At 35.2% G+C, this 19,592-nt stretch overlaps 2 protein-coding genes across 2 annotated transcripts; both read right to left on the bottom strand.

Moving 5' to 3' along the window:
* LOC116177044 (O-acyltransferase like protein-like) lies at window positions 1-15,100 on the bottom strand. Its single transcript, XM_031495903.1, has 12 exons — window positions 14,874-15,100; window positions 14,249-14,412; window positions 13,992-14,197; window positions 10,488-10,564; window positions 3,748-3,941; window positions 3,535-3,695; window positions 3,315-3,483; window positions 881-1,059; window positions 708-831; window positions 487-658; window positions 255-397; window positions 1-205 (listed from the first exon to the last, which is right to left on the bottom strand). The coding sequence occupies exons 1-12, from the start codon at window positions 15,091-15,093 to the stop codon at window positions 86-88; spliced, it is 1,929 nt and encodes a 642-aa protein (XP_031351763.1). The 5' UTR covers window positions 15,094-15,100; the 3' UTR covers window positions 1-85.
* A 2,600-nt stretch (window positions 15,101-17,700) lies between these two features.
* LOC116177045 (O-acyltransferase like protein-like) lies at window positions 17,701-18,830 on the bottom strand. Its single transcript, XM_031495904.1, has 5 exons — window positions 18,661-18,830; window positions 18,488-18,611; window positions 18,267-18,438; window positions 18,031-18,173; window positions 17,701-17,981 (listed from the first exon to the last, which is right to left on the bottom strand). Exons 1-5 carry the CDS (start codon window positions 18,810-18,812, stop codon window positions 17,865-17,867), a joined length of 708 nt encoding a protein of 235 aa, XP_031351764.1. The 5' UTR covers window positions 18,813-18,830; the 3' UTR covers window positions 17,701-17,864.
* Between the last annotated feature and the right edge of the window lie 762 nt (window positions 18,831-19,592).

Genomic DNA, 19,592 nt, shown 5'->3' with positions numbered 1-19,592 from the left:
CAAACTTTATTACAATAACGATAATAGAACAGATATTTCACACAGTAAAATTCCCACCACCAAGGAAATAGGCAAATGTCTTTTTTTATTCCTTCTTCTTTTTCACTGACCTTGTCAATAATATTGTAATCGGTGACTCGATCGTTAAATTAAAAAGAAGAGCGACAAACTGTGCTAGCAACCAAAATCCGCACGTTTGCACAATCTGGAAAATAACCTGTCAAAATAGTTACGCCACTTTGCCAGATGCATACCAGTTCAAAATGAGTAAAGTGTATTGCCGAACGCATGCTTCCCTTCAGCGTGAGTATGAGGAAACCGTGCATCAAGTAGCTACTGTATGCCAGCCTTGAGAAAATTTGAAATATCGGCAAAGATAGGAATGTGTTGAGATGCCCTATAATAGTAGGTAAGGCGTTATTACAAGTGATGTTTCCGGTATATTATCACTGTTAAAAGGATACTTAAAAGTAACTAAGAGATTACCTCCATATCCGAAATGGCAGGAATATGCAGTCCATGCAAGAACATAAACCCATGCAAGTTTTCTAAAGGTGTTTTCAAAGCAGACACCCAGTACGGTCGATATGTAAAACATACTAACTATTTGAACAATTATTGCGAAAAACCACGCCGACCAACATATAGCAATAGTTCTCTAAGATTCACAAAGGTTTAGCTAATATTGCTGACAGATAGATACTTACCTTACTCAAAACCTTCCCTTTCCCATCCAAACCTATCGACAAAAGGTATCCCACAATAAAACCAATGAACCATGGAGCACCCCTTGTGTGTGTCAATGCAAAATAGTCCCTCAGATACGAAAGGCTGGAATTAGCGAAGTTTATATAATCGATAACTTTTCTGCAGAACTTACGACAACATCTCCATTTCTAGAATCCAAGTGATAGTAAAACTTGCTACTAGGCAGCAGAATGCAAAAAAACTGGCCAGAATTACAGATAATCTAGGAGATTTCAGCAGCGCTACAATCAGTATTGGCGATAGTACGTACAGTTGCATGTCCACAGCGAGGTACCAACCGTTGCTGAAACACTAAAAAAAACATTATAAGTTGTAACGAAAGCGATTACTCTGCGTTAAATTTTTTGCGATTTATGAACAATTTCTAAGTTTAAAAAGAGTCAACGTCTCAGGAACTGTCAAGTTCAAGTGTTTATTTTGTCGATTGCAGTCCGGCAAAGTCTTTTAGTCATCCTCGTCATAGCGTCTAAATTGTTTCGGGATTTTGTGCAATAAAGTAAAAGGGAGTTGGATTTATTTTATGGGCAACCCGAAATTACAACAAAGAAAACTGTTAGTAAACCCAGATAATATTCCTGTTCATTATTCGTGCCGCTAAAATCCGTGTAAGTTTTTTCCTAAAAGTAAAATCAAATTTCAGTAACAGCTCATTGAAATTGACTGCTAATTTCGCCACCAAAATTATATTGGCCAACAGAAGAGTTAGCATCCGGAGCCAGCCGGTATTTCCCAATCAATCATCAAATTTTAGTTAATAACTATTTTGCCCCTTCTGGGTTAATTCTATCGCATTCAAGTAATTTGTCAAAATTAGTACCTTTGGCCATCTCGATGATCGACTTTGAAACGTGAATGTTGTCCACCACTTTCTTCTGGAGAGGTTGGCCGATTAAATACCGTACTTCTTATAGAAGCATATTACTAGAGCGAGGCCCTTCAGGCATTAGTCAATTATTTATATACCGAGCTCTGCGGCTTGGGAGGTTTTCTTTTGATTATTTGCAGGTTTTGGGTGCGATAACTGAACTCACTTCTTGGCACCGACGTATTACTGACAAAGTAAGAGTGGCGTTATATGTTTTACTTGTACTTGGCCGTATACGTGCGAATTTTTGTACGGAATATCAATTTATTTGTAGAAACTTGTTTTAAGATTCAGTAATCAATTTAATCGATCATTCTTGATTGGAGGTTATGGGGGATTTCAATCGTACATATTATGGAAGTTACTAAGATTTTTGTGTAACGTATAATGTTATAATTTTGAGTATTTGGGGGAGTATTTTGAATATTTGTGTGTTAAGCTCTCCCATTGTGCAGAGAATTTTTATTTTCCCATTTGTCTGAATTAACCAGTATTTCTTATGGTACCTAAATTGATTTTTACTGTTATTATCTATCTTGCTACGAAGGGCGAAGATCAAAATATGTCCAGAACGAACTTGTTTAACTCTTGTTTAACCCTCAACTAGTTGGCCGTTTGTGCGGCAGGTTTGAGGAAACGCAGCGCCAACTCTACCAACCGATACATAATTTTTAATTTACATTTAATTGAAAACCTGTTAAAAATCGCGAAATAAAATCGCTCACCGCCCCGTTGTGACGCCTATGGTAAACTTTTTTCCTAGATACTAGTTTCATGCTTGGTAAACAAATTCCCTTATATGCTACGTTATCTACAACTGAAAGCGTAATAAAATACGCACCGTTTTAATTTTTCGGTACATGCCCCTCAATTCCGGGTCGATTTGCCCCTCTGTTGGGCTCCATTTTGCACCGGAAGTGCGATTGTAAATAAATTGATTGACAATTTTCTCTTGTTTTTATTTAATGTTATTATTTTAAAAATGCCTGCGTCTAACTCAACGGTTGCCTATTAACTTTACCTCTTTTACTTTCCATCATTACTTAAGAGACCTCCTTCCTTCTCTAAAACTTGACTACAAATGAGGGTTTTTTGACTGTGTACTGTCCAGCAAAAATGATAGCACCGGAATAACAATTTGCGGTACCTACATTGATAAAAAATATAAAAATATTAACGGTACTTAGTTACATCGATTGACTCGTCTAATTACTAATTTTCTACACGTTATAAATTTAAATAGTTAAAATACTGACTCTTAACTCTCCGGATGCCAAAACGAGACTCTAATTTCGTGCAAAATAATTCCCTCTCTCTATACTGGGCCAATTTAAAACGCCTATTGAATGGTGGAATACTAATGGCGAAGATTTGTTAATTTTCATTGGTTCGCCAACTTTCAGGTGAAACGGCAGATTTTACTTGTCGTTTTTGAAAGGATGCTTAATTCGCAGCGCAGGATATGTAACCTAATATGACCTCGTTTTGGCTTGTAAAATAACACCAACTCTCGACAATGTTTGTTTGGTTGAATGTTACTGAAACCTTGATTTCATTTAAACTTGGAAATTGTTCTTCCGTATATTTCAATGGAAAAAAAATTTAACTCAAGATACTCTCGTTACAAAATCATATTTAGTTTCAAATCAAAGTGTTGCTTCTTTAGAAACACAGTACTTACCATACTCAGAATATTCCAATAGTTCTGTATATAAAGGAGGGTAGACCACCAGTATTGTCTACATCGCATAATTTCCATATCACACCATAAATCAATAGTAGGACCGTATACCACTTGCTCAAAGAGAAAAGTGTAGATTAGCACAGTTATGGCTAAACACGGTGTTAACCTAAAACTCGACGCAATCAATTCGACGTCTCCTTGTCACATAGAATCAAACCGTAATATTCTGTTCAAGTAGAAAGTGCGAATATTGAATTTTAAACCTTTCCTTGCGTCTGAAATAACACCATACGATACAAACGCACCGGATATAAACAAAAATGTTTCTACAGTTGACGATGCGAAATAAGAAAGTGTTCCACTAAGCCCTTCCATTTCCTAAAATCATATTATAAAAAAAAGATCTATCATTATCTTCCATCGATCTAACCTTAGGGAGTTGAAGGGCATTGCTTATAGGATATCGACAATTGTAATAGTAGACATGCCCCCATATAATCATTGCCGTACTTATTGCTTTAATACCGTCCAAACAATAAACTTCATTGCCACCATACCTTACTTGAAAAATTTTCTTTGCATTATTCAAAGTGGAGAACGCCATTACTACGAAGTGGGACGAAGCTGAAAAACATGCGTGGATAGATCAATTCTTTACCTAAATGTTGTAAATATGATCACAATGCATTATACATGTAATATAGACACAGCCATTATGTTTAGTGTGAAGTTAGTAGTTGTTGTACTTGTCTGTAAAAATGATGTCATGACGTCTCGTCAGTTGTCCATACATTTTAATGTGTAAATAAATGAGTGCCAAATACTTTGTTCATGTCTTACTTGGAAACGCTGCCGCTAATCAACAGGTTATGGGCCCAGAGCCAACACCAGGACCGGGACAAATACTTGAATAAATCTGAGTAAAAGATCCATATCTGAAATTTTTTGTTGTAGTCGCCATTTTCTTTAACTCGCTATAAAATGAGTGAAGAGCAGACACATTTGCCAATTCTACCTTACCAAAGGCTTAAAGGCAGAGAAAATTATCAGGACTGGAAATTTCAAATGAAAAGTATCCTCAAACTTGACAACTTATGGCATGCTATCGAAGGTTACGCTGCCAATGATTCGACATCTGTAGAAGTTAAAGCTAGAAAAGACGAAAAAGCCTTAGCTAAAATTAGTCTAAGCGTTGACAGATCAGTGTTTCCATTAATAACTTCTGCTAAAACAGCGAAGGATGCATGGAATTCTTTAAAAAAGGCTTACTCTGATCAAGGTCTAAATTCTAGATTAAAAATCTTGAGGAGACTGTGTAATATCAAATTAACCCTCTTTAAGTCAATGGAGGAATACGTAAATGACACTCTAAGTCTATCTCGACAACTATCAGATATGGGAAAACCCCTTGATGATGAATTTTTAGCTGTGATTATTCTTTCTGGGTTACCCGAGGAGTACGACCCAATGGTTATGGCTCTTGAAAATTCAGGAGCAACTATTACCAGTGACCTTATCAAGCAGAAATTGCTCCAAGATGATAAATATGGAAGCTCATCCAGTAACCACCTAAATATGGATCGAGCATTGCTTTCCATCAAGAAACCTTGGTGCTCCTATTGTAAAAGCCCAATCACTGGAAATCGGACTGCAAGAAACTAGCCGCCAAGCAGACTTCCACAACAGCTAAATCTACAAATGCTTCATACGAAGTCACAAATGTGAAACCTGTTTTCAAGCCACACCATCGCGCTTTATGTGGTGTAAGTAGTTTGGTACATTGACAGCGGTAGTTCTTGTCATAAGACTGGAAACCGGGAGCTATTAATCAATTTTAGTGCCAAAAATAGTGGACGAGAAGTATATCTTGCCAACAACGAAAAATTAATCTGCCAAGGTACCGGCGCAACAACAGTTAAACTCGACGACGGAAGTGAAAGGACAATAACTGACATTATGTACGTGAAAAATTTGTCTGTTAATTTACTCTCAGTGAGCGAACTTGTCCGCAAGGGTTTTAGTATAATTTTTAACAATGAAGGTTGCCATATCGTCGACAAAAGGGACTGGACCGTTCAGGGAGAAATCTCAGCAACAGCGTCTAACACCTGCGGCCTTTATGTTCTTAACACAATGAAAAATGAAGCGGTTTACCTTACTCATGGTGAAAACGACATGGAATTGTGGCACAGACGCCTGGGACATTTTGAATGCGGTCAGTATGAATTTGTTAAATGGTGGTTATGCAACCGGTATTGACTATTCGAACGCACAATTTAAAAAGTGTACTTCTTGTCTTAAAGGAAAAATGTGTAGAAAAGTTTTTAAATCAAGTAAGCGCAAACTAGCTGATAATCGACTTGATCTATTGCATACTGATCTGTGCTACATGCCGGTAGAATCATGGGGTGGAGCCCGATATATGTTCACTCTTATAGATGATTACAGTCGCAAAGTCTTCATTTATTTCCTTAAATCAAAAGACGAAGTTACTTCCGTGTTCGCAGAGTTCAAAGCCATGGTAGAGAACGAATGTGATCGTAAAATTAAATCTATTCGGTCTGACAACGGCAGCGAATACTGCAATCGTTCGTTTATAAATCTTTTAAAGAAGAGCGGTATCAAGCATCAATTGATAGTTGCCTATAATCAAGAACAAAATGGGGTGGCCGAGCGATACAATCGCACCATTGTTGATAAGGTACGTTCAATGATGGAAGACGTGAATTGTGATCAACGCATGTGGGCAGAAGCTGCAAATACTGCTGTATACCTGATAAACAGATCTCCAACCAAGAAGATTCCAAATCAAACTCCTGAAGAGAGATGGACTGGTAAGAAAGTAGATTTGTCCAATTTAAAAATTTTCGGGTGTCCTGCTTATGCACATATTCCGTCAGAAAAACGAAAAAAGTTGGATCCAAAAAGTAAAGTGTACGTTTTCGTGGGTTACAGTGACAATCCTACGGCATATAGATTGTTTGACACAACTAACAATAAAATTACCACAGCGTGCAGTGTAGAATTTCTTGAACATGAAGTTCTTAGACCTTTAGGTTTCAATCATCGTCTGAGGATTCGCCTACAGGTCGCACACATTCTAAAATCAATCCATTGGTAATCCAACAAGATAATTCAAATGAAAACCCTCATCTGGAACATCGTGACATGAATTCCTCCTTGGTTTCACAAATAAATTCCGAAGGTGATGATAAAATCCCATCTGATTCCCACGAAGATTCGACCGACTCCAATGACAGTTTTTCGTCCACTTCTCAATAGGAATCCGGTAACATCATCTCTGAAGGGACAAATTCCATGGAAGAACCCGAAACCGTCACCCGTATTGTACAAACCAAGGATCCAATCATCCCGCGCGAAGATCGTCCTCAACGGGTACGTAAGCAAAAACTTTTTCCGGACTTTGTAACTTATTTATGTAGTGAAAGAGAACCATTTAATTATTCAGATGCTATGTTATCTGTAGATAAATTAAAATGGGTCGAGGCTATGCAAAGGAAGTATAACAGTCTTATTCAAAATCATACTTGGTCCCTAGTCCGCACGCCTGATAATTGTAATGTAATAACATGTAAATGGATTTACAAAATTAAAAATGACCCTGACGGCAATGTAGCCAGGTACAAAGCTCGACGCTGTGCTGTGAGACTTTTTCTCCTGTTATTAGACATAGTTCTTTGAGATTACTTTTTGCCATTGCTACAGATTTAGATTTAGAAATTGACCACTTAGATGTAGAATCTGCCTTTGTACATTGCAATTTACAAGAAACAATTTATATGACACAGCCAGAAGGTTTCGTAAAACCTGGACAAGAAAACAAAGTTTGTAAACTTAACAAAGCTATTTATGGGCTGAAACAGTCCTCTCGCACTTGGTATGCAAAAACCAAAAACGTGATACTTAGTCAAAATTTTAACCAAAGCAATTATGAACCTTGCATTTTTTATAAAGCTAAGGAAAATTCATTAGTTATCATAGCACTGTATGTTGATGATTATTTTATTTTTTATAATAATATCAATGAATGTGTTAAACTGAAAGATGCATTAAAGTCGAAATTTAAGCTTAAGGATTTAGGTCCCGCAACTAACGTTTTAGGGCTAAGTATAGAACGCGATAGACAGAAACAAACAATTAAGTTAAGTAATAAGAAATATATTTTAAACATTTTAGATAAATTTGGTATGTCTGATGCTAATTCGGTTAGTACTCCTTTAGATTTAAATGTCAAATTGGAAAAGCCTACTAAGGATGATAATAATATAAAATTTTATCAAGAATTAATAGGTTGCCTAATGTATTTAAGTACCTACTACCTGTAGACCTGATATTGCATATGCAGCATCGTATCTTAGCCAATTTAATACATCAAATGATAATTCACACTGGTTAGCAGCAAAACGAGTTCTGCGGTATCTTAAAGGAACTGCAGATGTAGGTTTATTATATAAAAAGACACACAAAGCACTTCATGCTTTTGTCGATTCAGATTGGGGTAATGACCCTACAGATCGAAAATCTAATTCAGGTTTCACTTCACCGTACACTTTATAAATTAAACCTGTAATTTGTATATAACACAAGATACAATTTCAAATGCGAACTGTCAAGACTCTAAATAAAATCAAGAGATTATCCAAATAAAGCTAAGGTCATTTTAAAAATTATACATTCATTTGGCTAAGTAGGTGCCTACCGAAAATTGTATTTTTATTTTTTATCTCGACAACGGTCGCAAATATGAAAAAATTACAAATTACCAAAAAGTTTCCAAAGAAATCATAAAATCAAATTCTTATGTCGTTCTATGTACCTAACCTGGTCTAGATTATACGATAAATCGAGAACGGAAACAATTCTGTTCTAGATGAGGTTTTCAACAATCGATATTTTATTGTAATTAGAAAGGTATGGTTATCATTTTAAGCATCGAAGGACCATTATAATTTTGTCGTTGCCGTACATACTGCACCATGTAGAATTCTTTAAAATCGATTCTTTACGGTTAATCATTTTTGATCTCCACGTATTTGCGAATAAAACTGTTGGATATTTTTATTACCATATTTAGTTTATCTCAAAGTTAATGTAAAAACCTATTTATTATTGGTGCATAGGTAGATAGGTACCTGCTATCGGTATAGGAACCTCTAACATTATACGATCTTGTAATTTATGAATATATATCTAATGATCGCTTTTTTAGGTACTAATACTCTTATTTACACAAACTAATTTTTTACCTAAAGTAGTTCTATATAGGGTGTCTAAAATTGAGTAAGATAATATCTATCTTTGTTATTATTACCCATACTTACAGATTCAGTTAAATTGGCAAAATTGTGTAGTTTTTGATGCGGAGGGATATTTCGATGCGATATTTTGAAAAAAAGTGAAAATCGTTATTTTTTAAAAAGTTCAGATATTTTAGTAACAAAGAGTAAAAGTTGCAAGATTCGATGGGATAAATTCAATGCACGCAGAAAAAATTTTTCAAAATGGCGGTTTTCGAGATATTGTCATCAACTTCATCATTGTAAATGGATGCCGTATTGGATTTTTACTCATAGCATTGAATTTATAACTTATAAATTCAATGCTCATAGTTTGATACATGTTTTTTTTTTCCAACCATATACCGGGTGGTGCCTAGCGCGACGCAGCATAAGGATTTCAATGGTAATTTCTTTATAGTCAATTACTAGCTCCCCTAATTATTTTAGAGCAAAAGTCTAAATATGTTTCTTTTAGAGAAAAAAATACTGCATCTGCTCATACTTTTAGTTATAATTTTCCGTTTTTCAAAAAAATAAACTTTCTATAGAACATACGCACCCAATTTTATTCCATTCAATGCAATTAGTCTAGTCATAATACAAAAATTGACAATTATTTGTTACTTTCACACATTTGCGCATACGCCATTCTGCCCAAAAGCTTTCCAGCTCTTCCTTTATGTCTAAGAATTTTGTTTGATTCGGATTTCTGATGCCCCAAAAAGTGTGGGGTCATTTTTTACCCCAATGCAATACCTAACTCCCCATATGTATACTTTTACAATGCTTTTACTAACGTGGTGATTATAAAAAACTACAGTTCAGCTTCAGCGCTAAATTTAATATTTAAGTAAGAAAGTCCGTAAATACGTAAACAAAATAAGGTGTCATGAAAGCACTAAGTATTTTGTTATATAAAAATATCAATTCACAAAACTGGAACGAACGTAAAAATAAGAAGGTAGCTACGTAACCTGAAATAAATGCAATTAAAATCTTATCATTTATATACGGATGTAGACGGATTTAATTTCACAAAGTGTGGGCGGCTAAAGATACATGTAAATATGACTCAGATTCTCGAGCAGGTAGTCGTATTAAATGATAAGGCGGAGTCCAAGCGTTTCAGCAAATAATGACGACTACAATGACATCTGTTAGCTTTATGAAAGAAATAATAACGGCAAGAGACCCCAGCCTTAAGTGGAGCAGCAATTGCTTGGGAGAGTAGAAAACAAAAAGTTGTTTCTCTATCTTCAACGGAAGCAGAGTATATTTCATTAAGTGAAGGTGCTAGGGAAATTTCTTTTATGTACAATTTAAGTGAAGAATTAGCAAAGGCTGTAATATTCTTAACTTTATATTGCCTACTAATAATTACGTAGAAATTTATATGCTATAGCTTTAGCTAAAAATTCAGTTACAAATAAAAGAAGTAAACACATTCATATAAGATATCATTTTATTAAAGATCTTATCGATAAAAAATTAGTTAATGTTTCATACATTTCAACTAAGCAAATGGTAGCAGATTTTTTAACTAAATCTGTCCCTAAAGAAAAACACATTTTCTGTTCCAAAGCTATAGGACTAAGTTGATTTGTGCTTCTGTTGTTAATTATTGATGAGCATTGAGATCAAGGGAGAGTGTTGTAAATATGATCACAATGCATTATACATGTAATATAGACACAGCCATTATGTTTAGTGTGAAGTTAGTTAGTAGTTGTTGTACTTGTCTGTAAAAATGATGTCATGACGTCTCGTCAGTTGTCCATACATTTTAATGTGTAAATAAATGAGTGCCAATAATTTGTTCATGTCTTACTTGGAAACGCTGCCGCTAATCAACACTAAATCATTTACGTACCTTTCCCATTATAGCGGTGGACGCAATCAATTACCGTTGACACTACGGTTAGAAGAACGCAAGCGCCAAGAAAGAATCTAAATCATACGTTATTGAAAGTTTATTATTATTTAATCAGTACCATAGAGTCTATGCATTGAATAAAAATTGATTGAGAATAAAAAATTGAGAAGAAGCCTCACGCCTGTACTGTGATTTGTCCCTAAAAAATTACAGTGAAAAATAGATGGCGCCACTTTTTATTACAGCCACAATTTGTTCGTATCACATCGACTACTTATAGGCGGTACTTCTGCATTGGCGCGCTGTTCAGGTCGTTGTGCAAGTCTTTTAAACTCTTTAACTCTTATCTCCGGATGTGTTTTCTTTACCGAATCAGCATTTAACCGGTAGCTTGAATGACATAAGCATCTAGGCTGAATCACTTCAGATAACTCGTATAAATCCATTTAGATCTTTACAAATGCAGATTATTCAATTAAAAATCATCTCGTAAATCACCAATGATTCAAATCACTGCTTTACTTATCGGACAATACGTCCACAAGGACATGTTAGCGAACGATCGTGTTTTCCTCTAATTTTTGGAAGGGAGAAAGTGCAGCTGGTTTTAGAGGGACAATATTGTTATTGTATTAGGGCATTGATTGAGTTTTCAGTTTTACCATTGAATAAATAGTGGTTTTAGTCAATGGTTTTACTTAGGCGTTGCTTTCCTTTCCATGCACAGCACTGCTCGATTAAATTAACAGTAAGTATAGTTCGTTTCACCAATAATTTAAGATTTCTCATTAGGTCGTTAAGTAGCGGGAATTCCCACTGCGACATTTAAAACAATGGGATAATAGCCCCCATTTAACTAAAGGTCAGCGGTTCTCAATAAAATTTTAATGTTTCAAGGTTTGTTGATCATCTGTTACACGTTAACAAGACCTTTTGTCAGAATAAATCACAGTTATTGACACTTGACATTACGAGCGACAAAAGCAACTTCATGATTTTCTGTCGTCTCTCGGTCCGTCCATCCATCCGTCTGTGTACATGGTCGCGCGCACAGCATTATAGAACATACACTTGAAATCAGGCGTCTGTGCCCTGTGTGGCAAGTTTTTTTTATCGATTTCGCACACTTGATAGATGCTATAGTGTTTTACCGTATGTCTGAAATTGATTGATAAATAAATGACGCAGAGCCACAGAGCCCCGATTTCAAGTTTATGTAATTTAAAAAAATAGCACAAATGTTGGGTTTTTCATGTTCACTTATTTTTATGGCATGCTTGATTATTATATACAGGGTGAGTTTTTTTTTCATTTTAAGCATTGGGGTTTTCGGAAACCATGAGACATAGAAATTCGGTTAAATGAGGAAGAGTTGTCGTTTTAAGATTTTATTTAAGATATGCTTTTGTTTTTTGAAAAAAATCCACAGTTTACTAGATATGAGCCAAAAACAAATTTAGTGATTTTTCTTTTAATTGTTGTAGAATCGTTAGAATTAGAATTTAGAACTACGACAAAATGACACGAATAAAAGATTTAGACATTTTAATGCTTAATATCATGAACATACCATTTTCCTTCTATATTTTACGATTGTATCATGTATATTTTTGTCGTAATATCACATTCAATGCTTGCGACACGTCAAATTACAGCATAAATAAGTAGTATACAATAAAAAGTACAAACAGACAAAGAAATTCATACAAAACTAACAATATTAAAAATAAAAATACAAATTATAATCACAACTTAAAAACAATAGGTGTACTGAGGTATTCCTTTATGGAGTAGAAACAATAAGCTAAAAAATGATTTTTTATAAAATTTTTAAACTTAACGAAATTTAACTGCTTCACAGCCAGTGGTAGTACATTATACAAATCTATGTGGGGGCTATTAAGTATTTTTGGATTTGGAAAGTCTATAGTATATGGAATCCTCAGATTTTTTGCGTTCCTAGTGTTGCAGCTGTGTGTAGTGTAATTAGTTGGGAATGCAGATAGTTTTTTGTGAATTTCTAAAAGAGTAGCATATATGAATAATGATGGCAGCGGCATAATTCGAAGTTGACGGAAATATAGCTGGCAGTGAGCTCTAAACTACATTGATTTTTGAGTTACGATACAAACTTTAATTTTTTTAAATGGTAATCATAGTTCGCTTTGACATTTTTGAAAAGGACACATTTTTCTCTTTATAATGATATAATGCTTGCTAAACGTACGTTAATAAATAAACGCACTGCAGGAATGTTTGTATTATTGAGAGGTAAATAAAAAGAGTTTGCCATGGAAAACAATATCGAGTGAGATAGGTAATAATGTAACTGTGGCACATTTAACATAATTATTTAAAGGCCATCTTCGAAAATGTACTATTAAAGTTAAATTAATAATCATATTCAAGTAAATCGTATCATGCCATGGAAAATAATAAAAAACAAAATACTGCTGTTCATTGTTGAAGGCCTCAAAGAAAATTCATGTTTATTTGTCAAAGTAAGGACAATGAACCTTATATCATTGCAACCATGTTTGCCATTTAAAAAAAATTTAAGTTTGCGTTATAACTCGAAAATAATAAAAGAAGAATGGAAATTATTAAAAAGATCTTATTACGCGAAAAAAGATCTACAATTTTTTGTTCTTTGCACATTTCTGTATTTCTAATACTAACGATTCAACATTTAAAAGAAAAATCACAAAATTTGTTTTTCGCTCATATCTACTGTCTAGTGTCTAGTAAACTGTGAATTTTTTTCAAAAAACAAAAGCATATCTTGATTAAGCTCTTAAAACGACAACTCTTTCCTCATTTAACCTAATCTCTAAGTCTTACGGTTTCAAAAATGTTCAGAATGTTTCAAATGAAACAAAAACTCACCCTGTATAAAATTCGTTTTTGGGCACATTTGTCCAATATTTTAAAAACAGCCTTATATCGCTGAATAGCTAAAATACTCCATTTAACAACCATGATATAAAATACTGCCTCCATTAAAATAGTTGTAGTGGTATCAAAATTATTTCTACCCCACTTGATTTCTACGTGAAAATGTATAGAATTTTTTCCTTTACAATTTTTTTTCTCATAATGAAATCCCATCCGCTATACTGTATAGTTAGCATGGTACGCTAATATTTTCATTTCAAATAATAAGTGGAATTCACGAGATCGGCAACATGATACCTTAAGTAGTATAAGTGTTCCTGACCCCACCTTATTATCAAGGATGGCTAAATATAAAGAAGGCATACAATATCATATGTCGGTGACAACATCTTATACAAATATAGACCTTCAGCGCGTAAATAAGCAGCACATTGCAACTGAATTAATTATTTCATTCTAAAAAGTGGGGATATTCTTCGGGGAGTATCGGATACCGTGGTGGGATCTACTTCCCAAACCCCGCGTATGTTACCAACAGAACCACTTTTTTCCATAAGGTTAGGCTTCTTCTTAATTTTTTATTCAATGGTCTATGCCAGTACGTACAGTAAAGCTTTTCCTTTGTAGTCAAGAGGAGGTTTTGTGTACTGAGTCTTACATGCCCCCTCCTTAACTACGGGAATCATCCTCATCGCTCGAAACAAACCCTCTACGTCCTTTTCAGAACAAGCGTCTGGAACACACACGGCCATAGAAGAGATGGGAGTATACAAAGTCACACGGTTCAGAAGGACATCTAACCCCAATCTCTTCTAAATAATTAATCGTACGCTTATGTTAAATCCATTAAGCGCATTATTTACCTTTTCCGCGGGTGATTGCGTCTTCAGCTCGACCCGACAGTATTTTCCGTATACTTCTCCAAGTCGCGTATGCGCGTTGATATTGACGCATTCATCGTATGCTCCCAAATTAATCACGTTACCTTTGAGTATCCCCGACTGTACGCCCGACGTTGCATCCAACACTAACGAAATTATAACTGTGTAATTTGGCTACAATTTTCAATAAGATTGATGATTATGGCAGCAATAATAATTTGTGCTTTTTGCTTGATTCTTAAGTTTGTGGTATACCAAAACTAAATTGATCTCCGTCATTCCTATCGCATCTGATACTATGGCAATAGTTTTCCAAAACTTACCATGGGTGTACGGTATCCTTGTTACAGTATAAGCAGATAAGAACGTTTACCTTATTACATCTACCACTTATGATTTAAAGATTAGGAGGAGGATTAGATGGTTAATTATTTTATTGACATGCTGCTTGGACTATCTACTTAATTATCCCTTATTTAATAGGATTACCGTTCAGTTAACAACATGACCCTGATTTTTGGTCCCACTAAAAGGTTATAAAGATCGTATATACGAGTACTTAAAATGGTATACGGCTAGAAGTAGGTAATAAAAAGGAGCGACTCACTTTCTAGTGCCCATATTTCCTTCTCCAGCAGGGCTGTAGTGAACAACTGTAAATATTTCGAACATTTCTTGGATACAAAACTTGAAGTTATAGTAGTATTGTCTTCACTAACGAAAAGAAATTTTCGTATATTATAGCCTCCACCTAAAATATAGTCGATTTGGCTATAATTGCCTCTTGGAAAGAGGAGAAAAATCAGATATATAAAGTATTTATACATGGATGAAAATAGCTTGCAAACTGACGCATTACATTTAAACCAAAGCGTTTATATGGTGTAATCATTGACGTGATACATTTACTATACGTTAAGCCGGCAATATAGCTATTAACAAGGTGTTGAAACTTCGCCGAGAAGCACAGTATCATGCAATACCGTGTGATTCAAAATGACTGCAGACAGTTTGAATTTGGCGCTTAAAATTTTAGCGTTTTTTTAAGTTAAAGCAATGTTACACCGTGTATTTGAAAACATGAACCGTGGAGTGCAACTGTATCTAGAACATGGTAGTTGAACAATCATTTTGATGAAGTGCTTAAATGCTCTTTAAATAATTAATTGTGATAATTTGTAGTTACTCATTAAATTGCTATGCCACTGCTTTTAAATAAATGACATTTGGAGTGTAACTTTAAAAATTTTTCGTTTTGCGGAAAATTCAAACTGTCCGCACTACTTTTGGATCACCCGGTAGTTAGTTATTTCATTATGCGACTGAACGCTTTGCTTTGCTTTTTAAATTCTATTGATTCGTTTCGGAGATAATTCGCATTTGAAATGTTTTTTTCTAAACCAAAACAAATGCGATCTAAGTCACCTTGTATTAAAATTTTATTTTGACGCTTCAATTTGTTTGTTAAACTTAAGTGAACCTGTCAGTTCTCCGAAACGAATCAATAGAATTTAAAAAGCAAAGCAAATTAGTATTCACGATTAAATTGGCTTTCAAATAATGTGCCATTTGCCATAGGATTCAATTTAAAATTTTAGGGGTTAAGCTCCCTACGTAGAGGAGTGAAGACTGGTTCGTGATTTGTATTCCAAAAGTTGGCCCCCTCGAATACAAAATTGACGCCTTCGAGGATTTTTCGAAATTTCTAAATTTAATACCCTAAAAGCCCTCAGTATGTTTCTCGTTGGGCCACCCTGTATATAGTTGATTTCTTTAAAAAGTAATACGCAAGAAAGATGCAACTCGTCTACAAAATCGGCAGGAAGAGAAATTCGGCAACGATGCACCATTTTGGTGTTATAAGTAAAAAACTGGAAAAAGTGCTAACCTTCGGTGAGTTATTGAAGATGGAGGACCAAGAAGAGCAAAGAACAGACAAAAACTGGAAAATGGGGGAGGAGAAGAGCCGTTATGGACACACCTAGTCTATAACCTTTTATTGAGAAGTCTGATCGAAAAAGTACGAATTGTTTTGGATTCTACGCACCAAAATTAATAAGAAAAAGTGTTTTCCCGAGAAATTTTGGTGCAGTCGATTTTTGGTAAAAAAGGATACACTGCCTTTTTTTGAAGCCCTCAAAGAAAATTGTCTCAGATCGACCCGGAAAAGAATTTTTCTTATAGAATGTGGCCTGTAGAATCCATAACTTCAAACAGTTCCTAGATTGGGCTACTAGTTCAAAAGTTACAGCCCTTTGAATTTTCTTTCGAAATTGGTTTCTTTATTTCTAGTCTATAACTTTTTATTGAGAAGTCTGATCGAAAAAGTACGAATTGTTTTGGATTCTACGCACCAACATTAATAAGAAAAAGTGTTTTCCCGAGAAATTTTGGTGCAGTCGTTTTTTGGTAAAAAAGGAATGTGGCCTGTAGAGTTCATAATTTCAAACAGTTCCAAGATTGGGCTACTAGCCCTTTGAATTTTCTTTCGAGCTGGGAAGCCCCAGTCAAATACTCATATTTCGTCGCCTGTGGCCCAAGAAAAGGAATTACCATCCAAATGAGCCTGACAAATGTGTCTTTCTTCGCCAGATTCTGCTCTGGCATCAAGAGTTGGAGAATCACTTCCAAAATCTTTGTGCCTAGCTTTGAATATGGCACTTTCTGACAATCCGGTTTCTTTTGCGAGTATTGGAGTTTTAAACATTCGTTCATTAGACAGCCACCCCAATGAAATTGTAGATATTAGATGTGCCGTGAGTACCGTATACTTAAAGGTCACTTTTTCAAGGATAGTTTTCTCTATCTTTAACGAGGAACTTTACAAACGGTCAACAAGATTCACGTGACTCATTTTTTCAATGAAATATGATATGCTGAATGCTGATACGAGACTTCTCTATAAGGATTTTATTTGCACCATCAAGTTCAAACGTGCATTGGAATGTCAAAGGATCTTGTGGATTTGAGGTGGATGCGTACCAGTCAGGGTCTAATTCCAGTAAATACCACAAACAGCTATAAGAAAGGGTGCAGCAGACATTGTAGCTGTAGAAAGGCAGGAGTTAAGTGCTCTGTAATATTCAAGCCCTGCAATGGCCAGTAATGTTCAAATATCCCAAAGGAAATGTTCACAAAATTACTTTATTAAAATTTATGTCCTTTGAATAATCCCATAACAGCGGTTCGATCTGGTGCTGCACGTCCTCCGTCCCTTTCCTGGAAGGAAAAATGAAGAATCCTACCACATTCTAAAAAAAACGCACTTACTCCTATCTCAAAACTATATTATCTCTATTTCTCTTTTCTGTTTCTTATTAAACGTTCTAAATTTACAAATTTGGGGTAAACTTGTTTCGTCACGTACGAAAAATAGCACTCTACTGCTTTTTCTCAGCAGGTTGTAGCTTATTTAATGCCTTTCCCTCCTACAAATTAATGTTACAACTAGCTCAAAGAGGTTGTAGCTGACTCTTTGTAATGACAAATGTGGAATATAAAAAATTAACAATAAAATTAAATGAACTTTATTACAACAGCCCAATAGAGCCGCACTGCAAAATTCCCACCACCAAAGAAATAGACGAATGTCTCTTTTTTATTCTTGCTTCCGCTTCACTAATGTTGTCAATAGTATCATCGGTGACTCAATCGTTAAGTTGAATAGAAGAGCGGCGAACTGTGTTAGAACCCAAAATCCGCATGTTTGCACAATCTGAAAAATAACTTCTCAAAATAGTTGCGCCACTTTGTCAGATGCATACCATTTCAAAATGAGTGGCATGTACTGGCGAATGCATGTTTCCCTTTAGCGTGAGTATTAGGAGACCGTGCACCAAGTAGCTACTGTATGTCAGCTTTGAGAGAATTTGAAATATCGGCAAAGACAGGAATGTGTTGAGAGGTCCTACAATGGTAAGGGTTGACAATTTGTTCGTATTACGTACAATCGTGTTTATGGCAATACGCAATTCATAGGATACTCAAAAGACACTTTTACCTCCATATCCGAAATGGCAACAAAATGCAATCCACGACAGTGCATAAACCCATGCAAGTTTTCTCAAGGTGTTTTCAAAGTAGATACCCGGTGTGCCCCATACGTAAATCATAGCAACCATTTGAACCACGATTGCGAAGAACCACGCTGACCAGCATAGAACAATAGTTCTCTAAAAATGGCCAAGGTGTAGATAATGTTGCTGACAGATCGACACTTACTTTACTCAAAACTTTCCCTTTTCCATCTAAACCTGTCGAAAAGACGTAACCCATTATAAAACCAATTAACCACGGAGCAGCCTTTAAGTGCGTAAGGTAGTAATAGTGTGCGATATACTCTTTGCTGGAATTAGTAAATTTTATGTAAACAGTGATTTTTGTGTATGGCGTACCTTAATACCTGAAATTCCCATTTCCAGGTGACTACAAAACTTGCTACCATGCAGAATAATACGGAGAAACTTATTAGGATTGCAGATAATCTTGGAGATTTCAGCATAGCGGCAATCAGTATCGGCGACAGTACGTACAGCTGCATATCCATAGCGAGGTACCAGCTGATGGCGAAGCACTAGAAAAATGCTTAAATGTTGGTATCGTAATTTGGCAAATTATGTTTTTACTGTTTACGAATTTCAATGATAATTAAAACTGAATCGCATTCTGGCATGAGCATAAGGCTTCCTAATCCGCTGTTGAATATACTAGGAGCCGGACCGTAGCTATTGAACAATTCAGCCGACACCTACAGTTTCCAAAGGATCCTCTCACACACACATATAGCAACAATCAAACACGTCACAATTACTTGACTAGTTCCATATTTACAGCCAACAAGAACTCCCAGATAATGGTTACAGGGAACATTTTTATTTCTATGGTAGATTATGTTTAAATAATGTATAAACAACCCTTAAACTACCCTTGAATAATAAATTTCCGTAAGCTTTAAGCTTGCCAAGTATTTTAAGTAATTCAAACTAAAACTTACAGCATACTTAGAGTGCGGGGGTAGTAACTTTCGTAATACAGTGAACATTTTTATTTCTATGATAGATTTTGTTTAAATAATGTATAAACAACCCTTAAACTGCCCTTGAATAATAAATTTCCGTATGCTTTAAACTTGCCAAATATTTTAAGTAATTCAAGCTATAACCACAGATTAGTATTTTGTCTGTGCTATAACTTACAGCATACTTAGAGTGCGGGGGGGGGGGGTAACTTTCGTAATACAGTGGACATTTTCATTTCGCTGATAAATTATGTTTAAATAATGTAAAAACAACCCTTAAACTGCCCCTGAATAATAAATTTCCGAATG

Source organism: Photinus pyralis, unplaced genomic scaffold, assembly GCF_008802855.1.
Source record: "Photinus pyralis isolate 1611_PpyrPB1 unplaced genomic scaffold, Ppyr1.3 Ppyr1.4_LG7, whole genome shotgun sequence".
Lineage (NCBI taxonomy): Eukaryota > Metazoa > Arthropoda > Insecta > Coleoptera > Lampyridae > Photinus > Photinus pyralis.
This window is presented reverse-complemented; position numbering and strand designations above follow the sequence as displayed.

What these genes read in the sequence shown, in the direction of transcription:
- LOC116177044 (XM_031495903.1), bottom strand. Translation starts at nt 15,093, where the DNA reads ATGTATAAATACTTTATATATCTGATTTTTCTCCTCTTTCCAAGAGGC. An exon ending in AAGGGAAGGTTTTGAGTAAG is followed by an intron (nt 659 to 707) that starts GTAAGTATCTAT and finishes TGTGAATCTTAG; the next exon opens with AGAACTATTGCTATATGTTG. An exon ending in CTGCCATTTCGGATATGGAG is followed by an intron (nt 398 to 486) that starts GTAATCTCTTAG and finishes CTACTATTATAG; the next exon opens with GGCATCTCAACACATTCCTA.
- LOC116177045 (XM_031495904.1), bottom strand. Translation starts at nt 18,812, where the DNA reads ATGGATATGCAGCTGTACGTACTGTCGCCGATACTGATTGCCGCTATG. An exon ending in TTGCCATTTCGGATATGGAG is followed by an intron (nt 18,174 to 18,266) that starts GTAAAAGTGTCT and finishes TTACCATTGTAG; the next exon opens with GACCTCTCAACACATTCCTG. An exon ending in ATGCCACTCATTTTGAAATG is followed by an intron (nt 17,982 to 18,030) that starts GTATGCATCTGA and finishes GTTATTTTTCAG; the next exon opens with ATTGTGCAAACATGCGGATT.